This window comes from Poecilia latipinna, unplaced genomic scaffold (assembly GCF_001443285.1).
Source record: "Poecilia latipinna isolate Pla-1442-1.1 unplaced genomic scaffold, P_latipinna-1.0 Scaffold80, whole genome shotgun sequence".
NCBI classification, from domain to species: domain Eukaryota; kingdom Metazoa; phylum Chordata; class Actinopteri; order Cyprinodontiformes; family Poeciliidae; genus Poecilia; species Poecilia latipinna.
This window is the reverse complement of record NW_015112696.1, coordinates 31,549-50,663: the sequence shown is the minus strand read 5'-3', so window position 1 is coordinate 50,663 and position 19,115 is coordinate 31,549. Positions and strand designations below refer to the sequence as shown.

At 39.9% G+C, this 19,115-nt stretch overlaps 1 protein-coding gene across 6 annotated transcripts in view; it reads left to right on the top strand.

Annotated features, from left to right (window-relative positions):
- Positions 1 to 391: 391 nt before the first annotated feature.
- LOC106937418 (TLE family member 1, transcriptional corepressor) overlaps positions 392 to 19,115 on the top strand; it is a 29,524-nt gene continuing 10,800 nt past the window's right edge. The window contains exons 1-10 of one of the 6 annotated variants that reach the window (XM_015018968.1): positions 392 to 1,134; positions 2,938 to 3,038; positions 4,357 to 4,420; positions 5,791 to 5,835; positions 11,591 to 11,653; positions 11,782 to 11,856; positions 16,244 to 16,457; positions 16,705 to 16,721; positions 18,775 to 18,888; positions 18,969 to 19,022. In XM_015018968.1, the coding sequence (XP_014874454.1) occupies positions 1,111 to 1,134; positions 2,938 to 3,038; positions 4,357 to 4,420; positions 5,791 to 5,835; positions 11,591 to 11,653; positions 11,782 to 11,856; positions 16,244 to 16,457; positions 16,705 to 16,721; positions 18,775 to 18,888; positions 18,969 to 19,022 (771 nt within the window). In that variant the 5' untranslated portion in view covers positions 392 to 1,110. Of the gene's footprint in view, positions 1,135 to 2,937; positions 3,039 to 4,356; positions 4,421 to 5,790; positions 5,836 to 11,590; positions 11,654 to 11,781; positions 11,887 to 16,237; positions 16,458 to 16,704; positions 16,722 to 18,774; positions 18,889 to 18,968; positions 19,023 to 19,115 lie in introns of all 6 variants that reach the window. The other 5 variants (XM_015018960.1, XM_015018951.1, XM_015018944.1 and 2 more) reach the window with 5 other exon arrangements.

Genomic DNA, 19,115 nt, shown 5'->3' with positions numbered 1-19,115 from the left:
CTTTTATGAATTGCCATAATACTGTTGGTTTACAGCCGCTAAAGAACAATATTTGTGGTTTTTGTTTGTGTCTGGGTTGATTTGCCTGTGCGTGTTTACGTGCATGTGTATGTTCCCTCTCATTCTGCTGAGCCCCCACGTTACTTTGATTGACAGCTGATACTCGCCTCTACACCAGCGCTCTAACCCGCCCCGCCGCTTCCAGAAATGGCAGCTTCTAATAGGGCTCTGATTGGCCGTCACTGGCGTAGCTCCGCGAGGTCAACGGACCCGAGGAGATTTGTGTTGCGGCTATTGGTTAATTCTGAAACCAGGTCCTTATCCCCACGTGGAGCAGCAGCTCTGATTGGCCAGGAGTCATCTTGTGGGAGGGGCTGTAGTTTCGGTTAGTCTGGGAGCGTGAAACCGCGTGAGAAAGTTGCCATTGAGGTAAAGCGCTGCTTTGATATAGGAGCATTCGCACCGCTGTGGGGATTTTCGCTATCAAAACTAACGATATATTTCCTTCTTTTTTCGTAAAAATTCAAACGGACTCCATTTTCCACGGAAATCCGTTGAGGAAATGCATATTCCAGTTGTTTTGACTGTTTAACCGCCAAGTAGCGACCGCGGCGAGTCAAGTTGGAACTCTTCACAGCAATTAACTTGTGTGGATATGTTTCTGATGCTCTCACTGAGAACCGACAGTTTGCGGCTCTGTGGCTTGTTGTTCTTTTGATTTGATTGAGTTGGTGGGCTCTTTATACCTGGAATACTCTGAATAAACCCGAAGACAAACGCCGGAGTGCCTGAGGTGGATTCGAGGTTTCTCCTTTCTTTCTCACCTGGTTCGTACCTTTTTATCTAATGCCGTGCTTACACGGTTGATTCGCAGCCGCTGGAGCGCACCAAGAGACAAGGACCGAGGGACAGCGAGGAAACGGTCTGTAAATTAATTCAGATCAGCAAGCAGGGGGGGGGGGTCGGTGTCTCTGAGAAATAAACGATTGTTGGCCATCATAAACAAGGCGGATGGATTTGTTTCCTTGATCCGGAGCTTTATAAACACACCCCTGTTCTTTGATTCCTCCTTGGCGGGGTTTGAAGCACTCCTTCCCCCGGAGAGAGAAGATGTTTCCCCAGGGGCGACACCCGGTAAGTTACTTCCCCTCCAGCAATGCTTCACCTGGCAGTAAACGACTCTTTACGCCTCCTCTTGCACCTCATCGTTAGATTATCTTGTGCGAATACCATCCCATATTTATTTAGAGGTGCAGAATGGATTGACGGGGCCAATGTAACTTAAAAGTTGTGGGATATTTTAAATGTGCGTCTGCTTTCAGGGGCGCCAACAGAAAGGTTTGTAAGGGATCATCAAATGGAAGGCCCCTTGGAGTAACACTAAGATTAGCTGATAAACTTCCAATTTTATCGTCATATTGTCTTTTTATGTTTCAATTACGATAAAAGTGACAGTAATAAAAAGGTATCATTAAACAAGTCTGTTCAAGTCACTAAAAATTAAACATACTATCAAGCAGAATTGCATACAATCAGCTGTATTTAAAGCATTAACACAAATCATTCAACACTACAAAAGTAGTTCAAGCACTTAAAGTAAATTTCCTCACTACATTATTTTTTGAGTTTATTTAAGTGTGTTTTAATGGTAAAACTTAAGTTGCTGTTTAAATTCATTTTCAAGTAGCTTTGTACCTAATAACTACCTTGTATAAGCTGACTTGTGATATTGGATGGGTGGACTGTTAATTTTCCCAGTGGCCCACATGAGTGTCAATGATTCCATTTGAGGGTCACTGGCTGAAAAATTGTTTCTATGAATCAGTCATCATAACTGAATGTGGGGGAAGAAAACTGTAACGTGTCAAGCTGAAAACAAGAGCTACATGATATATCACACTGCAAACAGTATCAATTTGTGAAACCGCGCAATCGCGTGGCTTGGATGCAGTATTTGTTAGGATATTTGATAGATACTGTTGGATAGACTTAATTATCTACACATGATGTTTTTAGTGGCTGAGATGCTAAACCTCACAAAGAGTTCTGGGAACATTGTGGTGAAGGAATAGTTTGGAGTCAATGCAGTTATATTGAAATTATAGATTGTCCTAATTATCTGGAGTCTTACTGAAACATTATGATATTCTAAAGAATTAAGTTTAGGGAAAAAAAATGATTTAAAAAAGAAAATCAAAGTTGTTGAATTTGTATGTTTATTCTCTTAATCCTATTCAAGCACACATCTCTATAACAGCAGTCTGTTCTCTACAATAAAAACCACTTTACTTTGACTTTTTAAAATAAATACTTCACAGTAGGGCAGTCAAGTTGTTCTTGCTGCCCTTACTATATGACCTTTTAGTGCCCATGCCAGGTGTGGTCATCTACTGCAGCAAGACTCTTAATGGGGTAAATGTCTTCTCAATGTATTGCTAAGAACACATTTGGCTTTAAAAATATTGTCCCCCCACCCCCTTTTTTTTCTTAAACATAAGCAATGCATCTGGATCTGCTTGCAAAAATGAACACACATTCATGCGGTGTTTTCTATTGACACCACCTGTCTGGAACATCTAGCCAGATGTGGGCTGCGGACCATTAAATATCTGGATCTGTGATAGAAAACACTTGTTTTAGTACCTAAACACTTAGTCCATGATGATTAATTCACCTTTTTTTTTTAGCAAAACAGGTGATCCTGGTATTGTTTAAGGATGGTAACAGGAGTGAGTGACAAACATTTAAAAAGGGACACTAAAGAACACTCCAAAGAAAACATATAAATATGTAAATGACATGTTGTCAGACCTGGTCCTTTCTTCTCTTAAATTCCTGAATGTAAATATTATTCCTATAAGATCCTCAAGCCATTGCCTTTTTAGCAGTGATGGGCTATAATAATGTTGTTGATGATTCAGTTTGTTTTTGTGTTAGACACCGCACCAGGCTCCAGGCCAGCCCTTCAAGTTCACCATTCCAGAGTCACTGGACCGGATAAAGGAGGAGTTCCAGTTTCTCCAAGCACAATATCACAGGTATGTTTTCTATAATAACTATAAAGATGATAATAATAATAATAATAATAATTATTATTATTATTATTAGTTGGATAATGCAATTCAATTCAGGTTACTTATATGGTGCCAATTCACAACTACTTTTGCCTTCTGAAGGTATTTTACCAGACAAGCAGGTTAATATCCATGCCAGTCTGACTTTATAGGCAGATTCAACTACATACAAAAGGATCAGAATTATAATCTAATACAGGAAAATCCAATTGCTCACATAATGCCAGATCCAGGAAACCGCATTGAGTCACTGAATTTGTAGGAACCCTTCATCCTGAGCAATGCTTGTGGCGATGGTAGAAAGAAAAGACTAGTGTTGGCTGTAAAACAATGTTCAGCAGAACCAGACATGGTGTCAGCAGATACTTGCTGTGACCAAATGGGTATTTTGAGGACAGAAAGCTGATAGAAAAAGAAACGGAGACAATCCAGGTAATTGCAGCAATTACTTCAAATGGTACATAAAAAAGATTATTCTAGGAGAAAATGGAAAAGTGAAGAACGGGATTAGTATGTTCCCAACGTCTAATCCTACAGCAACAAAGCAACAGTGATAGCTCTGGAAACCTTAAGGCAATCTGACTATAAGCTTTATCCAAAATGAAGGTTTTACACCAAGCCTCTAAAGTAGACAATCACAGAGTTCAGCTGTCTTTACAGAGAAATCCCTCCACATTGTCCTTTACTTTTTAACTATGAATCTCACCCTACCCACAGTCATTTCCCCTTACCACAAAGAAAACAGCAATTCTGGTTTCAGCCTAACCCATAAACCTGGATTAGGTTCACATACATGAACATGAAAGCACACACATTTGCAGCAGGCATCAGTGTTGGTTCTTAGACTGCGGTAGGTCTAAGCCTTAGTGATGGGTGAGAGCCAAAGGGTGGCGTGTGGGCTCAGAGTTTCATAAATCACCCCTGATTTTTTTCCGTGTGTGTGTGCGTGTGTGTGTGTGTGTAGTAGTAGTTGTGCATTATAGGCCAGGGCTGCTTGTGTGCAGTTATCTTCCCTTGTGGTGGTTGTGTGTGCACAGACATTTGTTTGTGTTTTTGGTGTGGGTTGGCATCGAACCACATTGTGTTTTTAACTTCACATCTTGATAAAGCAGAGTTGAGGCAAACCTCCCACATCCAACACTTTGATTTTCAACATTTGACAGCAGAAATACATGTTTGCTTTGGTGACTAAATGGAGGCTCAAGTAGAGATGGTTGTTTTTGACGAAATGTGTGGATGTACAACTCATGACTCACTCTTTTTTTTTTTTTTCTCCCTACAGTCTTAAGCTGGAGTGTGAGAAGCTGGCCAGTGAAAAAACAGAGATGCAGAGACACTATGTCATGGTGAGATCCCAGCTTTCAATTTATTGGCCCTGCAATGTTCCACATGACAAACTGCAGCAGGGCTGCATAAGTGTCCTTGGGGTAGATCATGTTGTTCCCTACCCAGATGTAAAGTGAACTTTAATCTTTTCAAAGAAAGGAAAATGACTAATGTGGATACTTTATTACCTAAATGAAGAAGGCTTGTATAAAAACCACAGCAACCTGAAGTACCTCTTGTTTTAATTATGTGCAAATGTTTGTCTTCTCCTTACTGAGGCATGCCTGTAAATTGTTAGTATATATTAACATTAGCTTAAAAATAATAAACATTGCAATGGTACCCAAAAACACAATGGTAAAATTAACTCTAAAAAAATTACATACATCTCATTAACACAGCAAAAAAAAAAAGCTGACATTTTAAATTTGACTTTATTGTTTACATTGTTCATCTGTTTATTTTCTGTCCATCAGGACAATACCAATAAATGCTGTAGATCTTTATTTGACACAGGTGTTTCCACATCTGTGTTCAGTTAACTGATCGCCTGCATTTATTACTGATGGCTAGATGAAAAGTTTAGACTTCTGACTCATTTATTTCTAAAAGTATCTCATGATGAAAGGAATGCTTTTATCTCTGTACGTCTGACATTGATAACCCATGCAATCAATAATCCATATATAATAAACAAGTTTACAATTCTGCACTTCTGATTTTGTACAGATAACAAAATCCTCTTTATCTGTGTAAAATCATCATTCAAAGTCACACCTGGATGAGCATTGCCAGGAATAACGCAGGCTTTGGGGTGCTGGTATAGGGACTGAACAACCAGGCAGTGCTGTGGCAGCTCATATTTGAAATCACTAGTGCTTAGTTTAGTTCACACAGGATAGAAGATTTCAAACAAACAGATGGAACTGCCTGAGAGATGCTCCCAAACACAGCAGTCACTAAGCCCTTACCTTCGAGGTTAAATTTCAGTACTCTTTTTGCATAAAGACGCAAAGCTTTGTCCTTAAGGTTTCTCTGTATACTTGTTACTCGTATTCAAATAGAAAATTTTGATGATGCATGGGAATGTTTAGCTTACTCATTTGAATGTTACTCAGCACAACATTTCAAACAAGTCATGTTTGGGGGATGTCTGCTGTCTCAGTTGAGCTCTAGCAGTTCTTCTTAGTGTGCATACAGCCACCTTTCAGTCGTTAAATCAAACTCTTTGGTTGTTTTATGGGAAACAACGTAAATTTAAAAAAAATGACTTGATAATGTTTAAGTGATAAGATGCTGTTGTGCTGAACATTCATCTGTAAAGTTGCATTTACGCTTTGTTTTATTGTGACAGTCGATGCTAACCCTCCGACCTCTCTGTCCTCCTCAGTACTATGAGATGTCATACGGCCTCAACATTGAAATGCATAAGCAGGTATGGCTGCCTATCTGTCTGCTCACTATGTCTTCTTGTGTCTCTTCCCTTCGTTCTCTCTTCCACTTCCTCGTGGCGGGGTTTTGATGTATTTAGTGTGTGCGCCTATTGATGTGTCCTTGTGTGTGTGTCTGCGCGCAAATGTGTTTGTGTGTTAATGGTTCGTGTTTATGTGTGCTACACTGTATCTCTGCCCATGTGTGGATGTGTGTTTATTTGTGATCGATGGGGCTCTGTCTCCATTTCCCCAGTTAGGGCCGGCCGGCTGAGCCCGGAGGCAGAATGAATGGCTCTGTAGATTGATTGGTGCTGTCTAGGGGAGCGGCCTGCTTTATTACATTAGATGGGCAGGGCTGGGGAGGGCAGAGGAATCGATCAACGTGAGGCCAACCGAGGAGATACAGTGTAGCTTGCTCCTCTATTTTTTTATTTTATTTTTTTTTTTTGATGAGCTGGGAGCTTAAAGTCAATGGAAATCTCGAATGCAATGTAGTAAAGAATGTTTAATATACACACTGGTACTTGCTGGAGGGGACTCTTGTCTCTAAACTTTGTATAATGAATTCAAATGAGAACAATTTAATGTGGTTTAGAAAATTAATTTAATCATGAATGCAGATGTGTTTATGGAAGAGTTCACACAAACATCCGCACATTCCCAACTTATAAGAAATATGGTTGACGAGGGAACCCTCTCACCTTTTACACACGCAAACCAACATTTCCCACAGGAGTGTTGCAGAGCTGAGAGCGTTTGCCAGTAATTACCACAGCTATCGACCAGTCAGACCAGAGGAAATTGGAGGTGGATTGGCTTGGCTACTTCACTGAATAAAGGGAATTTTTTCCTTCTTTTTCACATTCTTTCTCTTTAATGTTTTTTTTTCCCTCACATTCTCCATCTCCTCTGTTGCCTTTCTTTTTATACTCCAATTTTCTTCCTTTTTCTCATCACTTCCTTACTCTCCAATAACTGGTATGGGATCTCTTTCTTCTTTCAACCAGACCCCCACCATCCATCGCCTTTTTTCACCCCGTCTCTATTCACTCTGTTCCTCTTTCATTTTATATCCACATGAAGCTGGCGTTCACCCTTTGTGAGGGAGATGCATCTCATCCTATTGTTCAAACACGTAAACACAAACGCACGCACACACACACACGCACACTAAAACTCCAGGGGAGGTCATTAGCTTGGGGCTGCAGTTGTCAGAGCAACAGGCTTCTGTGGGCGGGTGGTACGGGGATACAGACTAACAACCCACCTCCTGCTGGGGATGTACAGGGGGATGGGGGTTGTGTGGTAGTAATGCTCCAATTATACGTGTAATGGAAAGTCTGTTCTTTTTGAACTCATTCTGTGTGCATGTGGGAATCAAAACTTTTCTCTCTCCTCAACTTAGTTTAACCCCCCCTGACTCAATTAGAAGGCTGCCATGTATTGTTAAAATTTAGCTTTCCAAAAAAACACATTGCTGTAAAAAAGTATTACATATGACTTTTGTTTTTGCCGTTTTGTCATACTTATGAGTTTTCAGATCAAACACATTTAATTTCCAACATGACCTGAGTAAATCTAGTGTTGGAGCATTCAGTATTTTACATTAGATGTGGTTTTGCTGCTGGTATGCTTCAAATCATGGTCCTGCTACTTTTAAATTTTAGACATAGTTCTCATGTGACATCACACTTACTCAAACTCTAACTGACAGCCATCTTGGTAGTCTGTTGCTATGGAATTACTAAAACAACAATAACCAAGCTACAAACTTAGAACTAGCTCTCTCCTCATTCCTGTCTAACTTCTGAACGATACATTCGTTACAAATATTACTTGGTTACAATTTTTGAGTACGCAACCCATCTCTGTGTAATACTGAAGTAAATATCAGAGATATTTACTGTAGTAGTTGGTATCAAACTAGCAAAATTAGTTAAGCTAATGTAGCTTTTATCTGCATGCTAATACAGCCTACTTGTATGTCACTGCATGTACTCACTCTGCCAGTCATCAGAACCTTGTTATTCACATGAAGAGTTTGTACGTTCTTTATAAAGCCATTGAAACACTGACTGTGTGCGTCCATGGAGTTCAGGCTGCAAAGCTCCTCCATGCTTCAGACTTATTTATTCAAATCAATTCAAAAATCAAATCTTCAAAGAGCTGTTGTAGATGGTAAGATTAAAGACACTGCTGTTGTGTAGCAGTCTGATGAAGAGAATGTACAGGATTCTCTATATCGTTCTTCATTTTTTTTTATGCCTTCTTTCCGCCTTCTTTGTCACCCTGTTTAGCCTTTTCCTCTGGCTATGTTTTTGCTTGCCCAAAAAACTGAGCCCACAAACTGAAGGCAGAATGTAGTTTTCATGATTGCTGGTCCTCCAGATCCAGCAAAGCATCCTCATACTTTCACACTACTACCGCTAGGTTCAATTGTAGTAATGAGTGTCTACTTCTAAAATGGTACTTTAGTCTTACAAGAGTTGCAACATGACTCAAACATTCAAGATGTTAGTTTTTGAGGTCTTTTAGTCTGCCTCATGTTGATAGACAAGTTCTATTTAAGAAATCTGTTGTTTTCTGGCAGAAATCTGATAATGTCAATCTCTTATTAAAAGAGTTTATAATTTGAAAACTTTGTGTATTTTCTATACTGTTTTTGCCTCAAATGACATTTTTTGTTGTTATAAAACTTCAAAGTGTGACAACAAGCAAAAGAAAAATCTACAGGGTGACATATACTTGGTGATCAATATCAGTAGACGTGCTATGTTAATTTTTTCATTATTTTTAAAAGACAAAGCCACAGATTTCGGTTGCAACTTTGATTAATCATGATTTTGTTTATTGGGTTAGATTAGCTGGGATAACCTGATAGTAGCTTTGCTCAAGCTATTCTACCTGCCTAATCACTTAACCTTTTCTACAAAGCTAATTATAGGCTTACGACAAGATTCTGTAAATGGATGAACACATGTAGTCTGCCTGAAATAGATCTATATTTAAAGCTCGTTACGCATTGTTGGCTGGCTTGACATTGAGTCTTTGGAGAATGAAGGTGAGACCGTTTAAATGACTAAGGTGTGTTTTTGCTTTAGAAAGTCTTAGAGTTTACTGTGAGAAAAAGGATACACAAAGTTACCAGTGATGAGTTTGGACATGGGTATCGGTTTAGACTGGTTTTCATCTCTCTAGATGACAACATTTTCTGATGAAAACATTGTAGAAAGTTGACATTTTGGACATAAATGATGTAACACTGATCATTCTACAGATTATTTGTTTTAGTTGCAGGTGATTTACAGAGTTACTTATAGTGTACTATTTGTTACACAACACAGAACAGGCAAAAGACAGCTTTCTACCTGCAGCATAAAACATACTCTGCAGTAGGCAGATGAGGTACAAAGTTGCAAACTGTGTGTGTAACACAAATAGAAACACTCCGAGGTTTCAGAATCACCTTTGATCTACTGTTTCATCGCAGATAAACACACTATTGATTGCATTTCAAATACATACGCTTACTGATCTCATGTCAAAAGCAGTTCCACACTGACTTCGGTTTGCGCCGTTTTGAAAATGAATGCTGTATTTGCTGGAGTATGCAACCCAATGATTTGTCAGTTTACAGGATGAGTTAAAGTAGCTTTCATCTTTAAAAAGGGTTTGTCAAAATTAAAACATGTGTGCTGAAGTATTTGAGATAAATTTGATTACGTCCGTATAAACTGTCCTAATCTCCATTAGCCAGAATAAAAACAACGTAATGAAACAACAACCAATTTCAGATCATAAAGCTCACACTGATGAATATCTTCTACTGTCACATTATAAAAGTCAGTTTGATGAGGTCATGAGACTTGTGTGCTTTCAGAGCTTATAGTTGGGATTAAGGAACCAAACACGTGTGGCTAACAAGTCGCAGCAGTCACCTGAGCAATATGTAAAACATGTGGATGGTTTGTTACTGTGCTGAGGTATATTAAGTAATATTGGGGCGGGGTTGACTTCAACTCCACATTCTATGTGAAAACCATTTAGTTGATTGGAAGGCGCAAAAGAGCATGTAGCTTTTTAATTGAAACAATGATCTTAAAAGGCTTCTACTGAAGAATTATTCTCGGTTTATTTTCTATAGTCATGTTTTACATAACTAAACTAGCTGCTAATTGTTTAATTTGGGAATTGAAACCTAGATGAAAATATATTATCCATTATCTCCAACTTTTCAATCATGACAGCCTGACTTCATGGGTATTTGAACTTATTTTTGTTGATGAATTTTCCATTCATTGTCCGAGTTTTCAGACTTTTAATTCAGCCTTCGTTTCAAGTTGTACTCTAAACTCCAGCGTTAGATTGTCCTCGTTGACATTGTTATGCAACTGTGGTCATAGAGATATTGAAGCTGAAACAATGTTATGTAGACCAAATAATGAGTTAACTCTGTTTGTTAGCTTAGTCTCAGTTTACTTTGACCTTATTTACATTCGTCTGGGTTGTAATTTTATAAATCTTGCCAGTTGTTATCTTTTCGTACTTTTTGCATTTAGTCATATAGGTTAAGGAGTTGCTTGTTTGGTTTGGGATTCATTGAGAATGCACTGGTTCCTGCTTAAGCTCATTCTAGCACATAATTGGCTGAACTGTGGCAGGGTTTGTAGTTTGGTGAGTTGCCAAGTATGTGTGTGTTGGAGCTTTCCAATTAGAGCAAGTATATTTAAGCTTAAAGGGAAATTGCTTCCTCGTTTTCAAAGAAATCCACTCTTTAAACCAGTAAATACTTGTGGTTCAAGGGGTGACAAATATCCCAGCAACTTTTATTGAAATAATCCACGTCTTAATTACAATTCATGCTGACGTATATCAGTTAGTGGACGTTTTTTTTTTTTGACGTCTCAACATTTCCATGAAGTTTTGGATTTAAATGAATTTCAGAGTTTATTTTCGGGAGCTCAGTTGATGAGATCATTTTTCCCGCATGTTTGCTGTGAAATACAAAATGCAACAATGATTGAAGCTTGGTGAAATCTGAATAAGTTAAAAGCATATGAACAGTTGTGAGTGATCCTTGCGCCATGTTCTTGAGCTTCTATTCATGCTGGGTGGGACGATTTCTCTGTTGAGCCATTACAGCTGATATTTGATGGCTCCTCCGATTCTCTCCTCACGCTGGACGTTGTTGTATCTGTTAGATTGGATGATGTATAATATGGGACACTTTATCTGATTTGGAGCTACTGAGGGGGGGTATCTGGTTTCAGCCAGTTGTAGCCACCTCCGGGGGGTTTCGGGGCAGGCGGATGTGTTGGCATGGATACAGGGGGAAGGAAAACTAAGTTAGGAGGTGATTAGATTATGTTGAAGTGCTGATGGGAAAGAAGGACAAGAACACAGAGGATAGAGACTGAGCTAAAAGACATAAAGAATAAATTTACAGAGAAGCTTGACATCCCCAGTTATAACTAGAAGAAAATGTTATTGTTCTGATCTGAACAATAAGAACTCTGAACAATCAGAACCAACATCTGAAATGAATTTGAGTGCAGATAGAAGTTGTGTTCATGTGTAGCTTCGTATTCAGATGAGGCTTTTTGTCTGTGTGTTCTTAAAACGCGCGAGTCTGTACGTGTGTGTCGCACTTGTATTGGTTTATTGGTGTAGCTGAGCAGCTGTCATTTCTAAATTGATGCAATTATGTTATTAACAATCGAGTCTCTTTTTATCTCCGTGTGCCTCCTCCGTCATCAGACTGAGATTGCCAAGAGACTAAACACCATCTGTGCGCAAGTCATTCCCTTCCTCTCACAGGAGGTAAGTATGTGTGTGACTTTCCTCAACAGGCTGTGTTTTGTTTGACTTTTATACACCTTTTTTTATTTTAGTTATACAAGCTGCCTCTCAGACATAAGCATTGTTCTGTCTGTCTGCGTGTGTTACAGCATCAGCAGCAGGTGGTTCAAGCTGTGGAGCGGGCCAAACAGGTCACCATGGCAGAGCTTAACGCAGTCATCGGGGTACGTGGACTGCCAGGTCTTCCACCTACAGTGTGTATTCCTCTAATTTCTCTTCACTTATACAAATCCCATGTTTTTATGTTCTTGAAAATGCATTTTATTTTTGAAGATGTGGTAGTATAAGAAAGATCCTAGGAGAGAAAAGGGGTTTCTTTTGTTTCCTTTATGTGGCTTTAATAGTTTGCGTGGCTTGTGTTGTGTGTAGTGTGGTTGCAATAGGTCTACATACACACACGTTTCAACTTCATTTGATTAAAAATTCCTTTAAATAGCCATTATACAAATGCAGTTCTGGTTTAAATGTAACTGCACTCTTAGGTTATATGTATTATTTACTTGATTTCACTCGAAGTTAGAGCTGCACCAGTCAGAAATCAGACGAGGCCAACCTAAAAACACACAATTTGCTTATCACTTAACACATTGATTAATTTTGATGAACTTTTTTTGTTTAACGAAAATGAAATAAGAAATTGGCCACAACTTTGTAGGTGCAAAACAATGAATATTTCAGAAATTTCTTCATTTTCTGTTGGATTAAAAACTATTACCTACATTTAATTACCTGTAGAACTTTGCTCATTTTTTGCAATTGAGTTGGTCAAAATTAGAGTTTGCTGGTCAAACCTTTTAAAGAAAATTCAAAATTTTGGTGTTAAAGAAGCATGATTGATGAATCTTTGATGTCGATTTTATCACATAAATTTCCATTCTTTGTTTGTCAGCGGTTAACACCTGTGTGTGTATTCCATAAGCTCTTTTATAACTACTGTAGCTATATTTATCAAGGTCATTGAGAGTTCATTTGCTGGTAGGTGTTTACAAGAATGAAATTGGAAACTTGGATAGTATTCAAAAGAAAAAAATAAAGATTTAAATATTGGAGTCAATATCACAAGCTGTATTATTATGTGTCTTTGTTATATAAATGTCCCATTCAGGTTTGTCTGTGTATTTTAAATTTTGAACTACAGGAATTAAATTTAGTCCAAAGCCTCCAATAAAGGAAAGAAAAAGTGAAGTAACTCTTAAGTTCTAAATCTGAAACGTGTATCTTACACTAACTTAATTTTGTTTGCAAGCTAAAAAAAAAAATACAATTAAAAATCATCCTTTTGTTTTGTGATTCACAAATGGAGTAACGTTTAAAGACATCAAATATAGCTAAAAAACTAACCACTGTAATCAGGTCAGACCAGCTCAACCATTAAAACTGGTCTGAAATTATTTCAAAGCATGGATGAACAGCAATGTTGTGTTTTTTTTTTAACCACAGTGCTTTCAAAATGTTTCTACCTTGTATGTCACTCTACCATTCCATTTATTTCATTTCACTCCGTTCTGTACAAAGGAGTTGCAATTATATTTTCTGCCATTTTGATCGTTAAAGTCAATTTGAGTAGAAGAGACCTTCTGTATTATATTGCACAGTTGCTAAGCCATCTACCATAAAACTTTATTACTTTTCTAAACTTCAGTCTGTGTGATCAGCAATTTGTCGCTGTATGGAAAAAGGTTTGGGTTGCACCCAGACTCTGTATCAGCAGATACACTCACTTAAATCACTGAATCACCCTGAAGGTACTCGCTAGACACCAGTAGTGGAATATATATATATATATATATATATATATATATATATATATATATATATATATATATATATATATATATATATTTATTTTTTTATTTTATTGTAATAAATTGGATGTAATTAAATGTATTTAATATTTTGTAGATGGTGAAGCATAAAGGACATCGATGAGATGATTGATAGAGAACGCTCAGCTCCACAGTGAAACAAAGTTTCCGCCCACTTGGAGAATGAGATGATCTTTAAGTAGGAATTAAAAAAAGAATCTGAACCTTTGTAGCCACAGGGCTGGAGGGGGAGGAGTAGAAGTCTGAGTTTAGGGAATTGTGGGAAAAAAGGGGGGGTGTATGTAGCTTTTGTTTTTGCAAAGAGTGGGCAGGGGGGATCAGAGGGTTTGATCCCACTGGGTTTGGTTAAATGTGGGGAGGGCTTGTTAGCTGGCGTGGACTGATGGGGGGGCTTCTGTTTTTTGTGTGATGGGGTGAGAGGTGGATTTGGCAGTTGCTTTTTGAGTCTTAATTGCAGGATTTTAGTGTTTGTAAAGGAGGTGAAGGCAGGGGGGGGAGAGGGGGGTCACAACGTTGTCCTTACACCCAACCCCCCCTCCAACCTCCTCGTCTCCCACGCCGGTCTGTCATTCACCCTGTTTGTGAGTTAAATGAGTGTAATGAAGCATGCTGCCCCTGCCTCCACTCACACACACACCCCAGATATATTTGTACACACCCACTCACACTAACATCCCATGACAAACTGGGCTCCCCTTGCCTGCACCAACACTTCCCCTCCATTTACTCCCATCAGGGGTGCTTTTTGTGTATCTGTGTGTGAATGTTTGCGAATCTGCTGTGTGTGTGTGTATGTATGTATGAAGTGTAGCAGAGCATACATTTCTGTTATCCTCAGAAAACAACAGGCAGCAGTAGGATGGTTGAGTGAAGGTGTTGGTGCCTGCCTTGTTTATTTAGACTATGTTCTACGTGTTTGCATGATCATGTGTGACATGTTTTTCTCTTTTTTTTTTTTTTCTGGAGGGGAGGGGGGGCCCATGCAAGCTCTGGAAATTGAGCGTCAGGCAGGCCATGTGGCCAAGAGAACGTTTAGTAGTTTTCCTTTCACTCGTGGGGTGGTGGCGGACAGCAAAGGACGGATGGAGAGGAAGAGAGAAGGTGGAAGCTCAGAGGGTGGGGTGGGTTAGTCAATTAGGTGAGATAAAAGTCGGTTTGACCTTCAGCACTCCTCCCACCCCTGCTGAGTCGCCTCCTGTGCCCCCACGCCTCTCCTCCCCCATCTTCCTCCTCCCCTCCTAGCGGCGAATCAGTGAGCTCGGATTCCCGCGGCTGCTGTCTGAGGAGGCAATAATGATGTTTGGGAACACAAAGACATTTCACGCTCAGACGAGCGCCTGATTTGGTGTGAAAGAGAGCAGGGCTGCCAGCCAAACTTGCCCTCCCTTTCTGTTTTTGACCCTCTTGTCTCCTTCTCTCCTCTCCTCTCCTCTCCCCTCAGCCGCCTCGCTCCGTCACCAGATCTGACAGTGCAAGCAGCAGCTGGGACTCTCCTCCCTCTCCTCCTTCGTCATTCCTCCTTTTCCTCCCGGCCTCCCTCCCCCTCCTTTCCTCATCCACATCCTCAGGCTTTGGGCTGTGATCCCAGCTGTCAGTATTGTTCAGTGTTTGACCTCAGAAAGAGGAGTGAGTTTGTGTGTGTGATGGTGTGTGTGTGAGGCAGTATATGGGGGGTGATGATGTGTTCACCCTCTTGAAGAAAGCAGCAGCTTGTTGAGCTGATGTAAACCCCAGACACCAAGGATCCCATTCCATCTGTTGAAGACTTTAATTGGGCCACAGTGTTGATTGATAAGGTTACAAAGTACTATTGATTTTTTTTTTTTTTTTTTTTTTAATGTGTACACATTAGGGGTCTATGTTTTATTTATTGAGGCGTTTGAGTTGTAGGTGTCAATGGTTTTCAAATTTTTGGCAGCTGACAAGTTGTATTTCAGGCAACAACCAGGGAGCTTTTTTTGCTCATTTAATTGTCAGCATTTTGTCATTGGTGTGGTTTAGACTTTAGCATTTCAAACACAGTTATTTTTCTGCTCGTTCATGAGTTGGTAAGTTAGTAGTTTCTTCTTAAATTGTATTTGGCCTTTCACTGCCAAATGCAGAAATATGACAATCAAGGCTAACTGGAATCTTTTTGCCTAAATATTAGGATTTTATTTGTCCATGTATGTCGCTGTAAAATTTAAACTACTTCAGCAATATATCAGTCTACGGCTTGTTTAATTACAAATCTTTTTACTGCTAAAAATATTAGCAACAGACCTACTGTTGGAGGTTTAAAATCCATTGTAATATCTTGTGTAAATTCATAGTTTTCTTCTCCCTTTAAAAAGTTCATCTTGGAACTTGCTGCAAGAAACCTTCAAATTGAATGAATTCATTTCGTTTAGTGCTTTTAGATCTAAACTAAAAGTTCTTGAGGCCGATCCTATGACACGTACCTGTTTTTTTTTTATATAGTTTGACATCTTTTAACTATGTTTTTGTGTTGTATTCGTTACTGTCAACTGGCCATGACTCCATTAAAAAAGGGGTTTTTAATCTCAGTGGATTTTTTATTTTAATAAAAAATAAGCGGGAATTGGAATCTGGAAAAGTATGGAAATTACAAATGTCAAACCCTAATCTCCAGCTTTGTTTTGCAGCTGAACAGTGCCCTGTCTCGTCTCCCGGCTAATCATCTGCTCCTTTTCTCTCTTGTGCTTGGCTTGGCCTTCAGCAGCAGCACCTATCCCATAACCACGGCGGCGCTCCGGTTCCCCTCACCCCTCATCCCGCCGGCCTGCATCCCTCCCAGCTAGGTGGTTCAGCAAGTCTCCTGGCGCTGTCGGGAGCACTTGGTGCTATTCCTCCCCATCTGGCAGGAAAGGAAGGAAGTGAGAAGAAGCCTCACCTTGGTGGGCCGGATTCTCACGCTGCAGGACCTGATCACCTCAGGGGTAAGAAGACTTTTCTTTCTACCACAGAAAAGCCAGATGATATGAGACCAGTTGAGAAATTGGTTATGTTTCCACTAAAAATGTTTGAATTGGCTAATCACGACCAACAAGGTTTAGTCTGAATGTCGCTGAGATTTAAATTGCTATCTAGAAAGATGCACTCAAAGTATTCTCTTTTGTCTTCCGCTTCGGTGAACACCCGACCTGGTGACCTCAACCACGTGCTTGCTTTTTCCAATGGCAACAGAGCGAGAACCTGGCACAGTAAGTTCTTCCGGTTTCTGTTCCAGCAGCATGCTTTCTGCTTTTGTTTGTCTTTAAGGGAGAGTTTGGTTTGGGGGAATTGGAGATGTTGTATGAGAAAGATTAGCGTTTCTCAACTGGGTTGATATCAGTGGTTCAGTAAATGTCACTTTACGTCAGCCAGAAACAAGTTTAAACAGTCAGCTCTAAGTAAATAGATTTTACACCACAAAGGGAAGTTTGGCTTGGAGGTGCTTTCAAATGGGACGATACATTCTGATTACAACACTTCACAAAATGCTATGTGTGTGTGTATGTATAATTTTCAAGATATTGACAAGGTTTTCTATGCATTGAGAACAAGACTGGGATTAAACAGACTGGGATTAAGACTTGTAAAAGTATTTTACAAGTCTTACAATAAGTATGGCAAAAAAATACAATCTTTGCATTTTCAGGTTTTTATCTATCTGTCCATCTTTCTGTTTGTCTGTCCATCTATCCTTTTATCCATCTGTCTCTGTTTCACCTTACAGTTGCCACTATGAACAGACGTACCTTGTTGTTTGTTTCACACTGACGTGACTTTCATCCTGCATTAGTCTGTTTTTATTGTTGTTTTTGAATGTGTTTGGGTAGAGGTTAGGCCAGCTTGTTTAGTTTTGCCCCAGAACGGCTGTGAACTGTTAGATTTCCTTTTCTACTCTAAATGAGCTTTTTAGCACGCTCACATACACACACACACACACACACACACACGCACACACACAGAAATAGGCGCACGCACGTTCAACACACACACTTTTCTCTCCTAGTCTGCATTGTTGTGCCTATTTAACACCTCAGTGAGCAGATTACCCCCGTCCCTTCCCCTCCTCTTGCATCCCCTGATCCTGCGCTTAAAGACCCTCATTGTGTTTAATATCAGCACCGCTGAGAGGGGAGGGCTTGGGAAAGGGTGGGAGCGAGGGAGCAGCAGTCATATGACACTAAGCTTGTGTGTGAGCGAGAGACACCATGCTAAAAGCAAACGGGGGGGGGGAGAGACCATGGCGAAGGGGGAATCGCTTGTGTTTTGCGGGTCAGTGCATCTGGGCTCGACTCACTAAAACCTTTCAATAAAAGGGAGGAGGAGAAGAGGGAGGGGCAGCTGGAGGAGGAGGACTTTGGCAGTATGCAACCCCCTCTCACTCTCTTCCTCATCAACCTTTCTTTTCCTCCACACCCTCCCATCTTTTCTCTTCTAATCTCATCTCCCCCTTTTCCCTTTTTTTTTTTTTCGTCACCCCCCCCCCTCCCGATCCTCCTTCATTTACCCTTTCCCCCCTCAAAGTGCTGCTCGCTCCCTTGCTGGATGCGTGCATGCGCTTGTGTTTGTTGGATGCACATTTCATTGACAGACTGAGACTATAATGGACTCAACATGAAGCTTTAATCCATTAACAATAGGATCCGTTGGTCAGGAGGCCAGGGGGGGAGACTGCTCTGTCTTTGTGTGTGTGTTTGGTCTTGGGACTCTAGAATATTATGCAACTAATACACACTGACAGCCTGTTACACTCTTGATTCCACACACGGGCTTTCACAGTCAATTACACAGTGCGCACACACACATACACGCACACACACACGCGCACACATGCACATGCTGCAGCCAGTGCAGCTTGTCAGAGCCAGGAGAAGGAGCACTGATAGATTTCGAGAGCCACTTAATGTAATCATGAGCTTCAGAGGCATGTATTTGTATTTGGCTCTGACTGGCTTTGGTCAAGTGAAAAAAGAGATTGCTGTTAAAGTGTTAGCGCTACTTAATTCATCATTTTGCCAAACGTTAACCTATTCCTGAGCAACAGTCACTTTTTCTAACCTGCTCTACGCACAGCTGGGAAACGCTTCTAATTAGCAACTGAGGGATCAAGCAGTTTAGCAGGTTCATGCAAAATGCACACACAGCAAAGCAAAACCTAAACTGTGCAGTTTAAGTTTGTCTTCCACTCTAAAGGGCTTTCTTCTGTCTTTCTCTCCAATCTCTTTATTTCTATTATTTTCTGCTCTGTCTGCCCTCTACCTACAGAGCAACTCTCTGCTTCCGGAAAGCTTGAGAAACTCGGATAAGCGCCGCAACGGTCCCGACTTTCCTAATGACACCAAGAAACGCAAAGTGGAGGATAAGGATTCCAGCCATTATGTGAGAAGTTCTTCTGATTTTCTGTCTCTTTTTGTCTAAAGTAAGGCTTTGATGATTGATGATATAATTAACTCCATTAGGATAGCGATGGAGAGAAAAGTGACGACAACTTGGTCGTGGATGTGTCCAATGAGGTCAGTTTTTTTTTTTTTTTTTTTTTTTTTTAAAAAAAATTTTTTCACCCGTTGTTTTTTTTCACCTTTTGTAAATTTTAAACTTGAATATTT